Here is a 16859-nt window from a genome sequence, read left to right as displayed (position 1 = left end):
AATGTATTCGATGGGGGGGGGAAGGCTGATGTGCACGGAGCAGGAGAGGGACCTTGGGGTGATAGTGTCTAATGATATGAAGTCTGCGAAACAATGCGACAAGGCGATAGCAAAAGCCAGAAGAATGCTGGGCTGCATAGAGAGAGGAATATCGAGTAAGAAAAGGGAAGTGATTATTCCCCTGTACAGGTCCTTGGTGAGGCCTCACCTGGAGTACTGTGTTCACAGTTCTGGAGACCGTATCTTCAAAAAGACAAAGACAAGATGGAAGCGGTACAGAGAAGGGCGACCAGGAAGGTGGAGGATCTTCATCAGATGACGTACGAGGAGAGATTGAAGAATCTAAATATGTACACCCTGGAGGAGAGGAGGAACAGAGGTGATATGATACAGACTTTCAGATACTTGAAAGGTTTTAATGATCCAAAGACAACGACAAACCTTTTCCGTAGGAAGAAAATCAGCAGAACCAGGGGTCACGATTTGAAGCTCCAGGGAGGAAGATTCAGAACCAATGTCAGGAAGTATTTCTTCACGGAGAGGGTGGTGGATGCCTGGAATGCCCTTCCGGAGGAAGTGGTGAAGACCAGAACTGTGAGGGACTTCAAAGGGGCGTGGGATAAACACTGTGGATCCATAAAGTCAAGAGACCGCCAATGTAGAGTGGGTGGCTCACCAGAAAGATGGCTACTGCCCGGAGACAATACCCTTATTAAATAAACATACAGATGCTTACTGTGACTCCAACATCGCTCTAAGCTTCAACGGAAAGAGGAAATGTGGAAAAAAGGATTTGCTATCACAAAGAGGGGAGTAGCTGGCTTGTTACGGCGGTTACTACCCCAAACCAAATAAGCCTAATACTTCACTTTCCAAGCATATACAGCATAGTTCTCTGCTTCAACGGCAGGGGAGAAGAAAAGAGGGTTCGCACTCACAAAGCGGGGAGTAGCTGGCTTATTACGGCGGTTACTACCCCAAACCAAATGTGCCTGATACTTCGCTTTCGATGCATATCCAGCATGGCTCTCTGCTTCATGGCATGGGAGAGGCTGATACATCAAGCATTTCCAGCATAGCTCTCTGCTTCAACAGCAGGGGAATAAGAAAAGCTGAGGCTTCACGCATATCCAGAATAGCTTCAACTGCAGGGGAGAAGAAGAAAAAAAAAAAAAGGGATTCGCACTCACAAAGCAGGGAGTAGCTGGCTTGTTACGGCGGTTACTACCCTAAACCAAAAGGGCCTGATACTTCACTTTCAATGCATAACCAGCATGGCTCTCCGCTTCAACGGCAGGAGAGAAGAAAAACAACCAATAGGGGCTGTATGACATAGTCTGGGTAAAGGGAATAAACATGGGTGTAGCTTGCTTATTGCAGCAGTTACTACCCCTACTACCCCTAACTAATCAAGCCAGGTATTTCACTTGGATGCAGCTCCATCACTGCTCTCTACATTAATGGTGGGGGTGGAAGGGAAAAAGAACCAAGAGTTAAGAGAAAATGATAAGTATGAGAGAAAACAATGTGTGAAGCTTGCTGGGCAGACTGGATGGGCCGTTTGGTCTTCTTCTGCCGTCATTTCTATGTTTCTATGTTTCTATGAAAGTTGACATAATGTTTCCGAATGTTCCTTCAGCTGAGAGCCTGCTTCACGTACCTTATCTCCTGCACAAGGCAGGCCCATCTGCGAGCACTAATGCCTGTGGCAGACATTCTAGATGAAGTTTCGAAGCTGTCATAAGCTGCTCTAACTTCATGTTTCCCAGCTTCCAGGCCCTTATGAATGATGTTAAAGGTATCTTGAAATTGTTGGGAAAGAGATTCCAATAACTCCTGAAGTTGTTTCCACAGATTACGCTGATATTGCGTCATATAGAGTTGGTAGGACACAACTCTGGACACTAACATGGAACCTTGGGAACATTTTCTTGCCGATTGTGTCCAAAAACCTGTGATCTTTTCCAGGAGGATTTGATAAATGAGGTTTACTCCTTTTAGACTGCTTTTGAGCTGACTCTACTACTACCGATTGGTGAGGTAGTTGTGTTTTCTGAAAGCCAGGAATATGCTGGACCAGATAGGTAGCATCAATTCATTTATTTACAGGTGGTATGGTGCAGGGATGTTCCCATAGCCTGTGTTGCAAGTCCACAAGAACTTCGTGAACTGGTATCGCTAGGACTTCTTTAGGTAGATCCACGAACTGCAATACTTCCAGTGTTTTCTGTCTAGTATCTTCTTCGGATACTAGCTGAAAAGGGATAGTGTCAGCCATCTCTTTAATGAAAGTAGAGAAAGAGGTCCTCTGGAGGGGATTTCCTTCTTTCCTCCAGAGAAGGATCTGAGAGGACTTCCTCCGAGGAAGAGTTGGTATCTGGATCATCCCAAGTGTCCAATGAATGTGGACGAGGAGTCGTAGATGGAAGAGGAAAGGATGGCATCGACGGTTTCACCGGTCGATGCCATCGAAACAGTGGAGAAAATGATGGTCTTGGACGAGAGATTCCTGATGGACCTGGTATAGGCTCAGGCATCGATACATCCTTTGTTATCTCTTCTTCCATCGGTCTTGGCGTCGGAGCATCGGATGGTTGCACCAGAATGGCACCGATGAGAGTGTCCAACTTTGCTAGTATTTGCGCTAGGAAGGACATATCCGGCACCGGCGTTGGTGTAGGCATCGGTGCCAGTGATATTAATGGTCTCTGTGGTTGAACCGGAACTGGCGATGGACTTGGTGACTATATCTGAATCGACACCGGTGACTGAGGTGGCACAGATGTAGACGATTGAACTGGCATCGAGGGTGGAACCGTCGTCAGTGCTGGCATCGAAGGCATGTCTCGGAGTGCATCTCGAATTGCCTGGCAGATATAACCATCCAGTTCCGTCCTCATAGCTGGTGAAGTCAGAGCAGCTATGGGGGGAGGCAGTGAAGGAGATACCGGTATCTCCACAGGTTCCTGTGGAGGTACGGTTCCCGGCATTGGTATCGGTGGGGATCGCCTAGGAGTTGAAGGCCTTGACGGCCATACAGACTCTTCTCTCCGAGGTTTCTTCGGAGTTGGTTCGATAATTATCGAGGGAACTCCGGTTATTGGGTCCGATTCCGGATCCTGAGGCCTCCAATGTCGATGCTTCTGTCGATGTCTTTTTCAATTGTAGATGTACACTTTATCGATGACTGTGAAGGGGGTTGGTGAAGGCCGATCACCTGCTTCATCCGGGCGACGTCTAGTTCTCAGGATGACTTTTCTAATCGCTCCAGCCGGAGACAATTGTGTCGAAGTCGAAGGCAACAGCATCAGTTGCAGACGAAAAAGATGTTCCATCTTTTCCATGCGCGCTCGTCTGCCTTTCGAAGTCATCTCGGTGCATCTCGACACATCATGTCTTTCGCCGAGACAGAGTACACACTCTGGGGGTTATTTTTTCAATGTTTCAATGATTCAAGGTTTCAATGTAAAATGTAAAAGTTCTAATGCTTTGTAATGGAAAGTTTATCTAATCCTTTCAATGTTAAAACTGTTACAATGTAAAAAGCCCCGGCTAAACTAGACCCGGGCGAGTTCAAGTTCTTTGTAAACCGGACTGATTTGTATCTAATACAGGAATTTCGGTATAGAAAAAAATAAAAATAAATAAATAAATAAATTTTCAAAGGAGTTACGCGCATAAATGTAACTACTATTGTAGCAATTTTCAAAAGCCATTTACTCACGTAAAGGGCACTTATGCGAATAAATCCTATGGGCGATTCAATGGCATATATTGTAGCAATTTTCAAAAGCCCACTTACTCGAGTAAAGTGCATTTACATGCGTAAAACCCAGATTTACGCATGTAAATGCTTTTTAAAATCCGCCCCTCTATGTGTGGGTCCATTATGGACATAGTGCGGGAGCAGTTCGGGCACTTTTTAAAACCGGTAGCCATAACGAAGGCCGGATAGCCATCGATGACCTTCTGATTAGGTTTAATGATATCGGAACCAACCGGAAAAAAATAAATCACTCACCGATGGTGGAAAGAGGGAGACCCCTACGGCGGGATAATTTTTTCCGAATTTTTTGAAACTATTTTTGTAGTGAATATTCACCCACACAGGGTTCCTTATCTGCGAGGCTAACAGCAGCGCGGAAAAAAGAAGACTGAAGGGAGACCCCTGTGGCTCGAGGGATCATGGCATGCTGGGCATGCTCAGGATGCCAGTCAAAAGTTTCTAGAAACTTTGACATAGTTTTCATGATAGGGCTCAGTTAGTGACGTCACCCATATGTGAAGACTAGCATCCTGCTTGTCCTGGGATAAAGATATAGTTGCGATGGAGAAGGTACAGAGAAGGGCAACCAAAATGATAAAGGGGATCGAACAGCTCCCCTATGAGGAAAGGCTGAAGAGGTTAGGGTTATTCAGCTTGGAAAAGAGACAGCTGAGGGGGGATATGATAGAGCTCTTGAATGAGTAGATGTGAATCAGTTATTTTCACTTTCAAATAATAGAAGGACTGGGGGTGGGGGGGGGGGGCATTCCATGAAATTAGCAAGTAGCACATTTAAGACTAATCGGAGAAAATTCTTTTTCACTCAACGCACAATAAAGCTCTGGAATTTGTTGCCAGAGGATGTGGTTAGTGCAGTTAGTGTAGCTGGGTTCAAAAAAAGGTTTTGATAAGTTCTTGGAGGATAAGTCCATTAACTGCTATTAATCAAGTTTACTTAGGGAATAGCCACTACTATTAATTGCATAAGTAGCATGGGATCTTCTTCGTGTTTGGGTAATTACCAGGTTCTTGTGGCCTGGTTTGGCCTCTGTTGGAAACAGGATGCTGGGCTTGATGGACCCTTGGTCTGACCCAGCATGGCAATTTCTTATGTTCTTATGTACAATCCAGAGTATGTAGGGCGCGCTCACCCTGGTGAACATGCAGTCTTGGGAAAAAAGTAGGCAAGACAATGGATTGTTGAGATGGAATTCCGTGACCTCCTTTGGGAGGAACTTCAGGTTTGTACCTAAGAACACCTTATGACAAAATTTTGTATAAGGTGGATATGATACTAAAGCCTGAAGCTCACTGACCCTGTGCGTGAGGTGACAGCTACCAAGAAGGTGACCTTCCAGGATAGGTACTTCAGATTGCAAGATCCCAGGGGCTCAAATGGTGCCATCATAAGATGGGCCAAAACCACATTGAGGTCCCAGCTTAAGCCTCTGACGTGGCCGTGCTGGCGGCCACGTCAGAGGCTTAAGCTGCAATAAACCCCGCATGAAATGCCCTACAAGTGGATGGATGGAAATGGAGGCCCCAGCCATCCCTTGATAACGTGCTCCAATGGCACTGAGATGAACCTTCACCGAACTGGTCTTCAAGCCAACCTTGGAGAAGTGCAATAGGTAGCCCAAAAGCTTTAGTATGGGTTCAGACCATGCCCTTCATACCAAACCAAGACCCTCTTCCACTTGAGATTGTAAGACCGCCTCATGGAAGGTTTCCTGGACTTTAACAGAATCAGAGACATGCCATCCAAAAGGCCCAAAGTTTGTATGGTCACCCAGTCAACATCCAATTTGTGAGAGATAAGATTCGAAGATTGAGGTGGTGCAGCCTGCCCTAGTCCTGTGGGATCAGGTCTGGGGCAGTACCCAGCCAGATCAGAGGGTGGGAGGCCAGTTTCCGCAGAAGTGGGAACCAAATCTGGCACGGCTAAAAATGAGCAATCAAGATCATGGTGCCTCAGTCCTGTGAGTTTTTGAAATGTCCTCAAGTCCAGTGGCAGAGGAAGATAAGCATACAGGAGGTCGGTGCCCCAGTGCTGTGAGATGGCATTCGATATTGGTCCCCTACCAGCTCGGACCAGGGAGCAGAACTGATACACTTTCCTGTTCTCTGGGGAGGCAAACAGATCTATGTCTGGGGTCCCCACAGGCGCAAGATGGGGCTCATGATCTCCTGATCCAAGGACCATTCATGTGGTCGAAAGGCCCAACTCAATGGGTCTGCCAGGATGTTGTCCGTCCCTGGGAGATACATGGCTCGGAGAAAGATACCTCTTCGTGAGGGCCCAGGACCAAATCTGCACTGCCTCTTGGCAGAAGAGGTATGATCCCATCCCCACTTGCTTGTTCAAATATCACATTGCCACTTGATTGTCTGTTTGAACGAGAATTACTTTGTTGGTTAAGTGGTCCTGGAATGCCCATAGGGTGTAAGATCACCCGCAGCTCTGGGAGGTTTATCTGGGGCTGAGGTACCCAGAAAGGCATCCCCTCCTCCAGGTTGGGTATGGTCTCCCACCACACGAGAGATCATTGAAGCAGAGTGGTGACTAAGATGCAAGACTGAAGATCCTGGTGGCTTGGTGCCACTGTGAACTTTAACATCCACTGTACCTTGCGCATGTATAGCAATGCCAATGGTGTGACATGAACAGTCACTGTCAAGTGCCCCAAAAGGCGCAGAAACTGGTGTGCCGAAATGTGAGGGCAGGAGGAAATTACCCTTACCAGGGAAGCAAGGGTTATCGCTCTATCCCATGGCAGGAAGGCCTTCCTCCTGACCATATCAAACCTGGCCCCGATGAAGTCCAACTGTAGGGACAGTTAGAGATGGGGTTTCTGGTAATTGATTAAAAATCCCAAATCCTCCAGAACACATATGGTGGCCTGTGGGGAACGCAGCATCCCCTGCCTGGAGTCGCTCTTGATGAGCCAATCGTAGAAGAAAGGGAAGACATATTCCCCTTGCCTTCTGAGGTAAGCCCCCTCCACCGCCAGGCATTTTGTGAAGACACATGGCGCTGACAGCAGGCCAAAAGGCAGCACCCGATATTGATAGTGCTCCCCTTCTACCATGAATCAGATACCTTCAATCGGCAGGAAAAATGGGAATATGGGCATATGCATCTTAGAATGTGAGGAAGCAGAGCCAGTCCCCAGCTCTGAGAAGAAGGATAGGTCCAACAAGAAAACGGTTTAATGCCCTCAGATCTAGAATGGGGCAAAGTCCTCCAGGAAATACCTGGAGAAGAGCCCGTCGCCCTGCTGGCCTGTGGTACTGGTTAGACTGCTCGAGCCATTAAGAGGGCAGAGAACTCTACTCGAAGTAGTTGCTGGCTCTCTGAACAACTCCACTGAGGACACAAGGAGAATGCAGAGGAGTTCGTTGGAAATGCAGCATGTACCCCTGCTGCACAATGGAGAAGACCCATTGGTCTGAAATGACTGAAATCCACCGGGTGGCGAAGAGCTGCAGGCAGCCCCCACTGGGGGATCAGTGTCCTGGGGTAGAGTCTGCTGGCTTACACCCCCTCGCCACCAATGAAAACCCCATGGTGGGGTTCTGAGGTGGGGCAGGGACCGGTCAAGGGGCACATGGCTGCCATATGCCCTTGGTCTAGCTGGTGCCCACTGGGGTCTTGCTAGGGACGCCGGCAGATAATACTTTTGTGGCTGGTAGAAAGGGTGCCTTGTGAATTGCCTGGGAGGCTTCTTGCCCAAGGGCTGGGTATCTGACATGCTGACTGACAACTCCTGAAGGGTTTTGCGATAATCCTTCAGCTGTGCTTCCGCCTCCTTAATCTTGTCCCTGAAGTTCTCCCCTGTACAGGGGAAGTCCACTAGTCGATCCTGAACTTTGGAATGGAGGTCGGAAGCGTAAAGCCAGGCCATGCGACGAGCCTCAAAGCCAGCCGCTGCAACCCTTATTGTGGTTTCAAAACACGTCATACACGGAGTGGACTCTGTGTTTGTCACATTCCAGGCCCTGTTGAACTACCTTCTGGAAATCCTGAAACTGTTGTGGAAGGTGTTCCACCAAATCTTGGTTTCTGAACTATTGGCCCATATAAAGTTGGTAGCAGGCAAGCCTGGCTGCCAATATTGAGCCCTGGATTACCTGCCATACAAGAGCATCCAGAGCCCTGTGCTCTCGACCCGGGAGAGCCGAAGCATGAGTCCAGAGCCTCTTTGCCTTCTGCAAGGCCGATTCCACCACTACCGACCGGTGTGGGAGTTGTCGGCTTTCAAAACCCATGGTGGGCTGGATATGATAGACAGTGTCAGTCTGGTGGAATGGAGATGGGATATTCCCAGAGCTGGACAACACGCTCCTTAAAAATGTCATGTACTGGTACAGCCAACACTTCTTTAGTAGCATCAATAAATTGTAGTTTCTCTAATATTTTATGCCTAGAATCCTGCACTGTTAAGAGCTGGAAAGGCACTTGACTCCATCATGGTTTTTACAAATCTAGCAAACGTCAGATCCTCTAGTGGGGATTTACGCCTCTCCTCTGTTGGAGAGGGTTCAGAAGGCAAGTCCCTCAGCTTCATCTATGGAGGAAACTGATGCCTCTCCCTCCCAGGGATCGTAGGGGGCATCCGCCTCAATTTAGAAGCCCAGGGTCACTTGAGCTGGAGCCCCCAATGGAGTCTTAAGTTAAGACCCCAAAGGCCTCAGAAACATCAATGGGACCGAAGCAGGCACCAAAGGCACAAGTGGAATATGGGGGCACATCGGCACCGATGGTCAAATAAGTACCGGGCAATGAGGGCACCGGCCCCGAAGGACCCAGGAGGGCTAGCGCCGGTTGGGGCGTCATGCGCAGCCTGGGTACCGTCGACATCGATGGACCTTCCTCATCAGAGGAATCACTCACCGGAATTGGAACCGGTGAAGGCAGTGGCGATGCACCCTTCAATGGAGAAGGCACTCGAGGCATCAGAGCTGGCTGCGGCAGTAAGCCACTGAGCAGCAGGTGCAGCTGCTCCAACAGAGGTGCAAGCACCAATAGAGTCTGCTCCTGCAGCAGTGGCGGTCCTGGTGGAACCGGAGGCTCGATGCCCTGCAGGACCCGGCTGACCACCAGCCGCACACGCATCTCTAACTCTTCCTCAAAGGATGCCAAGGACAGGACGGCTTGAGGAGGAGGAGGCAGCAAAATCGGATCGACCCTGGAACCGTTGGGGGGTACCAAACCCTTCATCGGTATCGGTGGAGATCCAAGAAGTTCCTTGGATTGTCCAGCAGGTACAAAATCCTCCAGAGGGGACCGCTTCGGGGAAGGCAAGGATGACATCAGTGCCTTACCGTGGTCAGACATCTTTGAGGATGAAGACCAATGTCAGTGCTTCCTGGACTTTTCCCGGTGCTCACCCTGGTCCTTACCCAATGCTGAGGGAAATGGAGAGGAACCGGATCTGGGCCTCGCTTAGTCTCCCACTCGTACTAGGCCGGGACTCTGTGGCGGAGGAGACACCAAGGGGGTTGTTGCCGAGACTCCCTTATGCGGAGTTGAAGTCCCAGACGCCAGTGTTGATTCAGATTTATTAGCTACGAACAGCTTTTCTTTCCATTTTGTCCAGGCATGCCCAACGAATATTGGGGGCTATTTGGGCACAAAGATCACAGCCATGGACATCATGCAATGCCCCCAGGCACAGGACATAGACCTCGTGAGGGTCTGTGATGGACATGGTCCGGGGGCACTAGGGGCAATGGTGGTAGCCAGATGATAGCATAGAAAAAAAAAAAAAGAACATGGCATGCAGTCGATGCCCAGCAGCCACCGGGAGGCAACACAGTCGATATTCAACCACAAACTACAAAGGAAACTTACCGATACCGAGAAAGGAAAAATCCAAAACACACGCAGAGGGACCCGACAGGACTCGTGAAAGAAGAGAAAAAACATGAGCTCCGCAGCCACGAGGTTTTAGCTTCTCAGAAAAAGAGGGACCCCATGTGGTCACGTGGATAGTGGCATGCTGGGCATGCTCAGTGTGTTAGTCAAAGTTTCTAGAAACGTTTCCGTGCCAGGCTCCATCTGATGATGTCACCCATGTGTGAGAACTATCATCCTGCTTGTCCTTGGAGAAGATGTCATTACTTTTTTTTTTTTTTTTTTTAACTTACAAATAAACTATTTAGAAAAGCTCAGGTTTTTCTCAATTCTGTTTATAAATTTATTTTTTCTTATATGAAAACTTTACCTTTCTGAGTTATTGGTGCATCATTCTCCTGTAAACTTTCTATCTCTCCTTCTGTTGATTCATCTTTTGTTGGAGGTGAATTGCTGTAATGAGGTAGTGTAGGCGACGCACTCCGGGGTCTCGGTTTTGGACTACGAGATTTCTTCAGTGTGGGGGATAAAACTGTTTTCTTTTTTGGGCTTTCTAGCTCAGTTTCAGCTTTTAATTGGCTTGAAGACTGAAAAGAAATAGTTGCATAATTAAATAAAAAATTTATATGTACTAAACTAATGGTTCTCAGCAGAATCCTCGGGACACAATAAGCCTATCTGGTTTTCAGAATATCCTGAAAGAATATGCATGAGATAGATTTGCATTTGATGATTCAGAGAATGCAAAATATACTCTCAAGCATATTTATTGTGGATATCTTGAAACTTAAACTGGCTAGGTATGTCCTCAACACTGCATTGAGAACTGTACTAGACAGTATTTATAAAAATGGTAGGATTAGTGTATATTATAAACATAGTAAATCATTTAGGTGGAAAATCCTCTTGGCAATTGCTTATTATTCCTATTCACACTTTTCATACTTTATCTAAAAACCCTGTGCTCTCTTTTCAAAGTCATTTTGAACTGCTTGATCAAACATCCTTCAGTCTTCATTCTGATCCCTATTGCATTCTATATCTTCCTCCTGTCTTATCTCCTTAGTTGCTTTCAACAGAACAGCAGATTAGCAGGGTTTCGTAATGTACTCTATAGTGGTTTAGTATAGTATGAATGAGCTAAATGAGTTAATGAAAACACTAGAACCATTGTAAAATAATTTAAAGGTAGAGATTTTGTTTATATGAGTTGGTTTACATACTGTTCACTAAAAATAGCTAATACAAGCAAGAAAAGACCCAGCAAAATAATGCTACTTAATCTGGCTACAAGAAAAAAAACCAAACATGGAACTCATTTAGAATAATTTCACTATTCTCTTTCAAAGCTAAAGGTGGTAGGGGTTGGTGAGGTAGAGAGATTCAAAACACCTTTACTGGGCAACCTAATAATTTTAGATTTACGAGAGTACACTATGAAATACAAACCAGCAAGAAGTGATGACAAATAAAACTTTAAACTTAACAACTGGTTATAGGTTTAGCAAAACTGTTGCTTTAAGCAAATCATTAAAAAACAAGGACAGAAAATCAGATGAAGAAAAATTAAAAAAATTGAGACTTTGGTAAATATTTTGTTTCTAGATAATATAATTTGTTTTTACTGTACGGGCTCGTCTTCTTGAGTTAAATTTTCTCTCTTCTTTGTTTTAGAGTTGCTAACACTATTCTAGTGTGTGTAGTGTCCCTATCTGCTTAGGAGATGGAGAAATACTGAAGAACAGAGCTTCCTGCATGGGTATATGTAGGCTGACGTCAGCTTTGAAATCTGATCCGTCTCCCATCTGCTATCAGGAATACACTATACCCATTGGTCCTGAATCCATCTGTCTACACACTAGGAAATCTAATTTTGCTATTTGTGATCATCATCTGGCCTCAAAAGCTTGCAACCCACAAGTAAAGCTCATGGTCCACAACATTTTTTTTTTCAAAAGTTACTTTTGATTTCCATTTCTGTAATGTAAGTTGCATTTTCTAATTTTGCAGAATATTATCTAGGTCAGTATCAAGGGTGCTGTGTTAATATATCTAAACATAAAAATATGAAACAAACAAGTTATAGGCAATGTTGAGATTACTTACCTGATAATCTCCTTTTCCTTAGTGTAGACAGATGGACTCAGAACGAATGGGTATAGTATGCTCGTGCTAGCAGTTGGAGACGGATCTGACGTCAGCACGGGTATATATACCCCCACAGGAAGCGTAGCAACTCAGTAATCTTCCTTGCAAAAGCTGTTATGGATGTGTGTACTGACGCTCAGTGAAATAGTGAAACAGGATCCCCCTGACCGATTAATAGTAGCTGGAGACCGCCAGCAGTCACAACCGGAAGGCGTTGACACCTGGTAGAGTGTACGCTCTTATGTAAACAAATGACATGGCTTACCTTGAATATGTGAAACCCATGTACACAGGCAGCGGGGCGGGATGCTGAGTCCATCTGTCTACACTAAGGAAAAGGAGATTATCAGGTAAGTAATCTCAACATTTCCTGGCGTGTAGCCAGATGGACTCAGAACGAATGGGATGTACAAAAGCTTTACTCCCAGCCTGGGCGGGAGGCTGCCTGAGGACCATGTAGTACCGCCCTCGCAAATGCGGAGTCCTCCCTGGCCTGGACATCCAGACGGTAGAACCTGGAGAAGGTATGGAGGGAGGACCATGGCACCGCTTTACATATTTCTGCAGGCGACAGCATCCTGGATTCTGCCCAAGATGCCGCTTGTGCTCTGGTAGAATGAGCCTTGACTTGTAGATGCAGAGACTTTCCGGCCTCCACGTAAGCTGCTCTGATAACTTCTTTAATCCAGCGGGCGATGGTGGGCCGCGAGGCCGCTTCACCTTGCTTCCTCCCGCAGTGCAGGACGAACAGATGGTCCGTCTTTTGTAGTTCTTGTGTCACTTCCAGATATCTGGGCAGCAATCTGCCAATGTCGAGATGGCGTAATAAACGCCCTTCTTCAGATTTCTTCAAACCCTCCGTGGTAGGCAAGGATATGGTTTGGTTAAGATGAAACTGTGAAACCACTTTAGGTAGAAAGGAGGGAACCGTACGAAGATGGATAGCCTCAGGAGTGATTCTGAGAAAGAGATCACGGCAGGACAGTGCTTGTAGCTCTGAGATGTGGCGTGCCGAACATACCGCCAATAGGAACACCATCTTCAAGGTTAGAGAACGGAGAGACAGTCCCCGAAGGGGTCTGAAGGTGGATCCCGCGAGGAAATCCAAAACAAGATTAAGGTTCCATAAGGGCACAGGCCACTTTAGTGGCGGACGAATATGCTTGACTCCTTGCAGGAAGCGAGAAACATCTGGGTGCTTGGCGATGGTCTTGCCATCCCTCCTGGGACCATAGCAAGACAGCGCAGCCACCTGAACTTTGATGGAGCTGAGGGAGAGACCCTTCTGAAGTCCATCCTGCAGGAAATCCAACACAATAGGGATTGTGGTCGCATGTGGATTGGTGCCGTGAGTGTCGCACCATGCTTCAAATACTCTCCAGATCCTGACGTAGGTGAGGGACGTGGAAAACTTACGAGCTCGGAGGAGTGTATCTATCACGGGCTCCGAGTAACCTCTTTTCTTCAGTCTAGCCCTCTCAATGGCCAGACCGTAAGAGAGAATTGAGCTGGATCCTCGTGGAGGATGGGACCTTGACGTAGAAGGTCCCGGAGAGGAGGCAGGGGAAGAGGCTCCCCTGCCAGTAGTCTTCTCATGTCTGCGTACCAGGGTCTTCTTGGCCAGTCTGGTGCCACTAGAAGAACTAGGCCCCGGTGTTTCTGAATCTTGTGGATGATGGCGCCCAGCAGAGGCCACGGAGGAAAGGCGTATAGCAGAGTCCCTGGAGGCCACGGCTGGACCAGGGCATCGATTCCGTGTGAGAACGGGTCGCGCTTACGGATGAAGTATCTGGGTACTTGAGCATTGGACTTGTCCGCCAGTAAATCCATGTCCGGAATCCCCCAGTGATCCACAATCATCTGGAAGGCTGTGGGTGACAGCTGCCACTCTCCCGGATTTAGGCTTTCTCTGCTGAGGAAGTCTGCTGTGGTATTGTCCTTCCCGGCAATGTGGACGGCGGAGATGTCCCGAAGATTCGCCTCTGCCCAAGCCATCAGTGGGGCGATCTCCAGAGATACTTGTCGGCTTCTGGTTCCGCCCTGACGGTTGATGTACATTGTCAGACATCACTCTGACTGCTCTGTTCTTCAGTCTGTGAGCAAATCGAAGGCATGCCAATCGGACTGCCCGGGCCTCTAGACAGTTGATGTTCCACGCTGCCTCTTCTCTGTTCCACCGCCCTTGTGCGGTGAGTTCTTCGCAGTGTGCTCCCCAGCCGCTCAGGCTGGCATCTGTGGTGAGCAAGGTCCACGTGGGTGAGGACATCTTCGACCCCCTGCTCATATGGTTGGACTGCAACCACCACCGCAACTGGGTCCGCACTCTGGCTAGCAGATGAAGGCGCGTGGAATAGTTCCATAGACGGGGGCTCCAGCGAGAGAGCAGGGAGTGTTGTAGAGGTCTCATATGGGCCCTCGCCCAAGGCACCACTTCCAGGGTGCATGTCATGAGACCAAGAACCTGCAGATAATCCCAGGCTATGGGCCGACTGGCTCCCATCAAATACTGGATACGCTGATGAAGTTTCAACTTTCTCTTGGTAGTGAGACTGACTGTGTCTGCCCGGGTGTCGAACTGTACTCCCAGGTATTCCAGAGACTGGGAAGGCTGTAGGCAGCTCTTGCTGAGGTTGATTACCCAGCCCAAGCTTTCCAGAAGGGCAATCACTCTGTCGGTTGTCCGAAGGCTCTCCTCTCGAGATTTCGCCCTGATCAGCCAGTCGTCTAGGTAGGGATGGACCAGAATTCCTTCCCGCCTGAGTGCCGCTGCTACCACTACGACCACCTTGGTGAATGTCCGTGGTGACGTGGCCAACCCAAAGGGCAGAGCCCGAAACTGGAAGTGGCGTCCTAGAACCTTGAAGCGTAGGTAGCGCTGGTGATCCGGATGGATCGGGATATGCAGGTATGCCTCTGACAGGTCTAATGCCGTGAGGAATTCTCCTGGCTGTACTGCGGCCGTGACGGAGCTCAGAGTCTCCATGCGAAACCTCGGTACCCGTAAGTATCGATTGACTGACTTGAGGTCCAGCACAGGCCGAAAGGTGCCCCCTTTCTTGGGTACCATGAAATAAATGGAATAGTGTCCAGAATTCACTTCCCAGGCAGGTACTGGGATGATGGCTTTCAAGGACAGGAGCCTCGCCAGGGTAGCTTCCAATGCTGCCTTCTTGTGTATGGGACATGAAGATTCCACAAACTTGTCCGGAGGGAGATGATGAAAGTCCAGATAATATCCCTCCCGGATAATGGCGAGGACCCACTGGTCCGACGTGATCTCGACCCATCTGGGGTAGAAGAGGGTTAACCTGCCCCCTATGGCTCCATTCCCCAGATGAATCGGCGGATTCTCATTGAGAGGCGCGGCCGGGACCTGAGCCCTGGCCTGCTCCCCTCTTTGTGCTGCTTGGTCCGAAAGGACTGATTCCTGGCCTGAGGACGTGGTGCCTGGTAGCGACCCCTGTAAGGAACAAAGCGCTGTGAACTCCTGCCCCTGGAGGGCCTTGGAAAGGCGCGCTGGCCCCTTCTGAACCGATCTTCCGGCAGTCTAGGCACTGGAGAGGCACCCCATGTACTGGCCAGTTTATCAAGGTCGCTGCCAAATAGGAAAGAGCCCTTAAAGGGCAATCTGGTGAGGCGTGTCTTTGAAGGCGCATCAGCTGACCATCTCCGGATCCAGAGCTGCCTCCTGGCAGCTACGGAGGATGAAATCCCCTTAGCTGTTGTCCGGACCAGGTCTGATGCAGCATCCGTGAGGAACGAAAGAGCTGACTCCATGTCAGCTGCTGGAGCGTTGTTCCTAACCTGTGACAAACAGGCACGCGTCACCACTGTGCAGCAGGTCGTGATCCGCAAAGATAGAGCTGCCACGTCAAAGGTCTTTTTCAGAATGGCGTCCAGTCGCCGGTCATGAGGCTCCTTGAGGGCCGTCCCCCCTTCAACTGGAATGGTAGTGCGCTTGACCACAGCGCTAATCCCATTACCCTTCATTGTATTTTACCTCCAGTTTTTTTCTGTCTCTACTTCCTGGCTACTTTAGCCCCCAAGTTCATATTCCTTGTTATATGTAACTTTGCTTCGGCGTTCTTGTTTGGTTATCTAGTTAATCCCCAAGTTCCATGTAAACCGGTCTGATATGAATCCCTTCATGAAGACCGGTATAGAAATACTTTAAATAAATAAATAAATAATCAAGGCGTCCACCTGAGGGCACGCCAGCAGGTCCTGGATAGCCGGTGCCAATGGGTACATGCCCGTCAGGGCCCGGCCCCCTTTGAATGCGGCCGCTGGTGCCGCCCATTCTAAATCTATCAGTTGTTGTGCCACTTGCAAGAATGGAAAATGGCGGGCTGTAGGACGAAGACCTTCCAGCAGGGGGTTCTGCGCAGAGGGTACCGTAGCGCTGGGACCTGTAATATCCAACTCCGCCAGACACAGACACCAGGTCGGAGAGATCCTCCTTAGGGAAGAACCGCCTCATGGTTCTATATGGCTCAATCCCTGGGGGAAGTTCCCCCTCGTCCGGGAGTTCGGACTCGTCCGGTGAAACCTCCTGGTCTGATTGATCCGGACTGTCCAGCGGCGGGAGTTCCCGCTCATGATAAGGGCGTGAGGGTCCAGGAACAGGATCCATAGGAGCCACCACCGCAGCGGCAGCTGCAGCAGCCGCCGCAGTCGCAGCCACCACAGGAACCGCAGAAACCGCAGGAACAACAGGAACAACAGGAACAGCAGGAACCGCAGGGCCTGGACGGGAAGCTGTTTGCATCTCTACAAAGGCATGAATCCCCTTAAAGAGATCCACCCAGGAAATTGAAGCAGCCTCTAATCGCCGGGGTACAAGATCCCCCGGGATTCCCGATTGGTCGAGACTGCCCGCTAAATCCGGGGTAGCCCCTGGGGAACTGTCAGCAAATCGTGGCTGAGACCGGTCCTGGCCCGAGGGTTCCACGGCCTCCTCATATTGGGCACATAGGGAGTCTGGCTCTTCACTGTGCGTGGCTCTAAGCTGGCATGCAGAGCAGAGGCCAAGGGCTTTAATGCCTGAGGCAGGCGGCGCCGCCGCTGAAGACGCTGCGGCGTTCTGAT

At 48.8% G+C, this 16859-nt stretch overlaps 1 protein-coding gene across 2 annotated transcripts in view; it reads right to left on the bottom strand.

The window, feature by feature from the left end:
- The window catches only part of CEP120 (centrosomal protein 120), a 419833-nt gene that overhangs the window by 283269 nt on the left and 119705 nt on the right, over positions 1–16859 (bottom strand). For both annotated transcript variants that reach the window (XM_029619774.1, XM_029619782.1), the window contains one exon: positions 9994–10210. In XM_029619774.1, the coding sequence (XP_029475634.1) occupies positions 9994–10210 (217 nt within the window). The remainder of the gene's footprint in view (positions 1–9993; positions 10211–16859) is intronic.

The sequence above is a fragment of the Rhinatrema bivittatum genome, chromosome 1 (assembly GCF_901001135.1).
Source record: "Rhinatrema bivittatum chromosome 1, aRhiBiv1.1, whole genome shotgun sequence".
NCBI classification, from domain to species: Eukaryota; Metazoa; Chordata; class Amphibia; order Gymnophiona; family Rhinatrematidae; genus Rhinatrema; species Rhinatrema bivittatum.
This window is presented reverse-complemented; position numbering and strand designations above follow the sequence as displayed.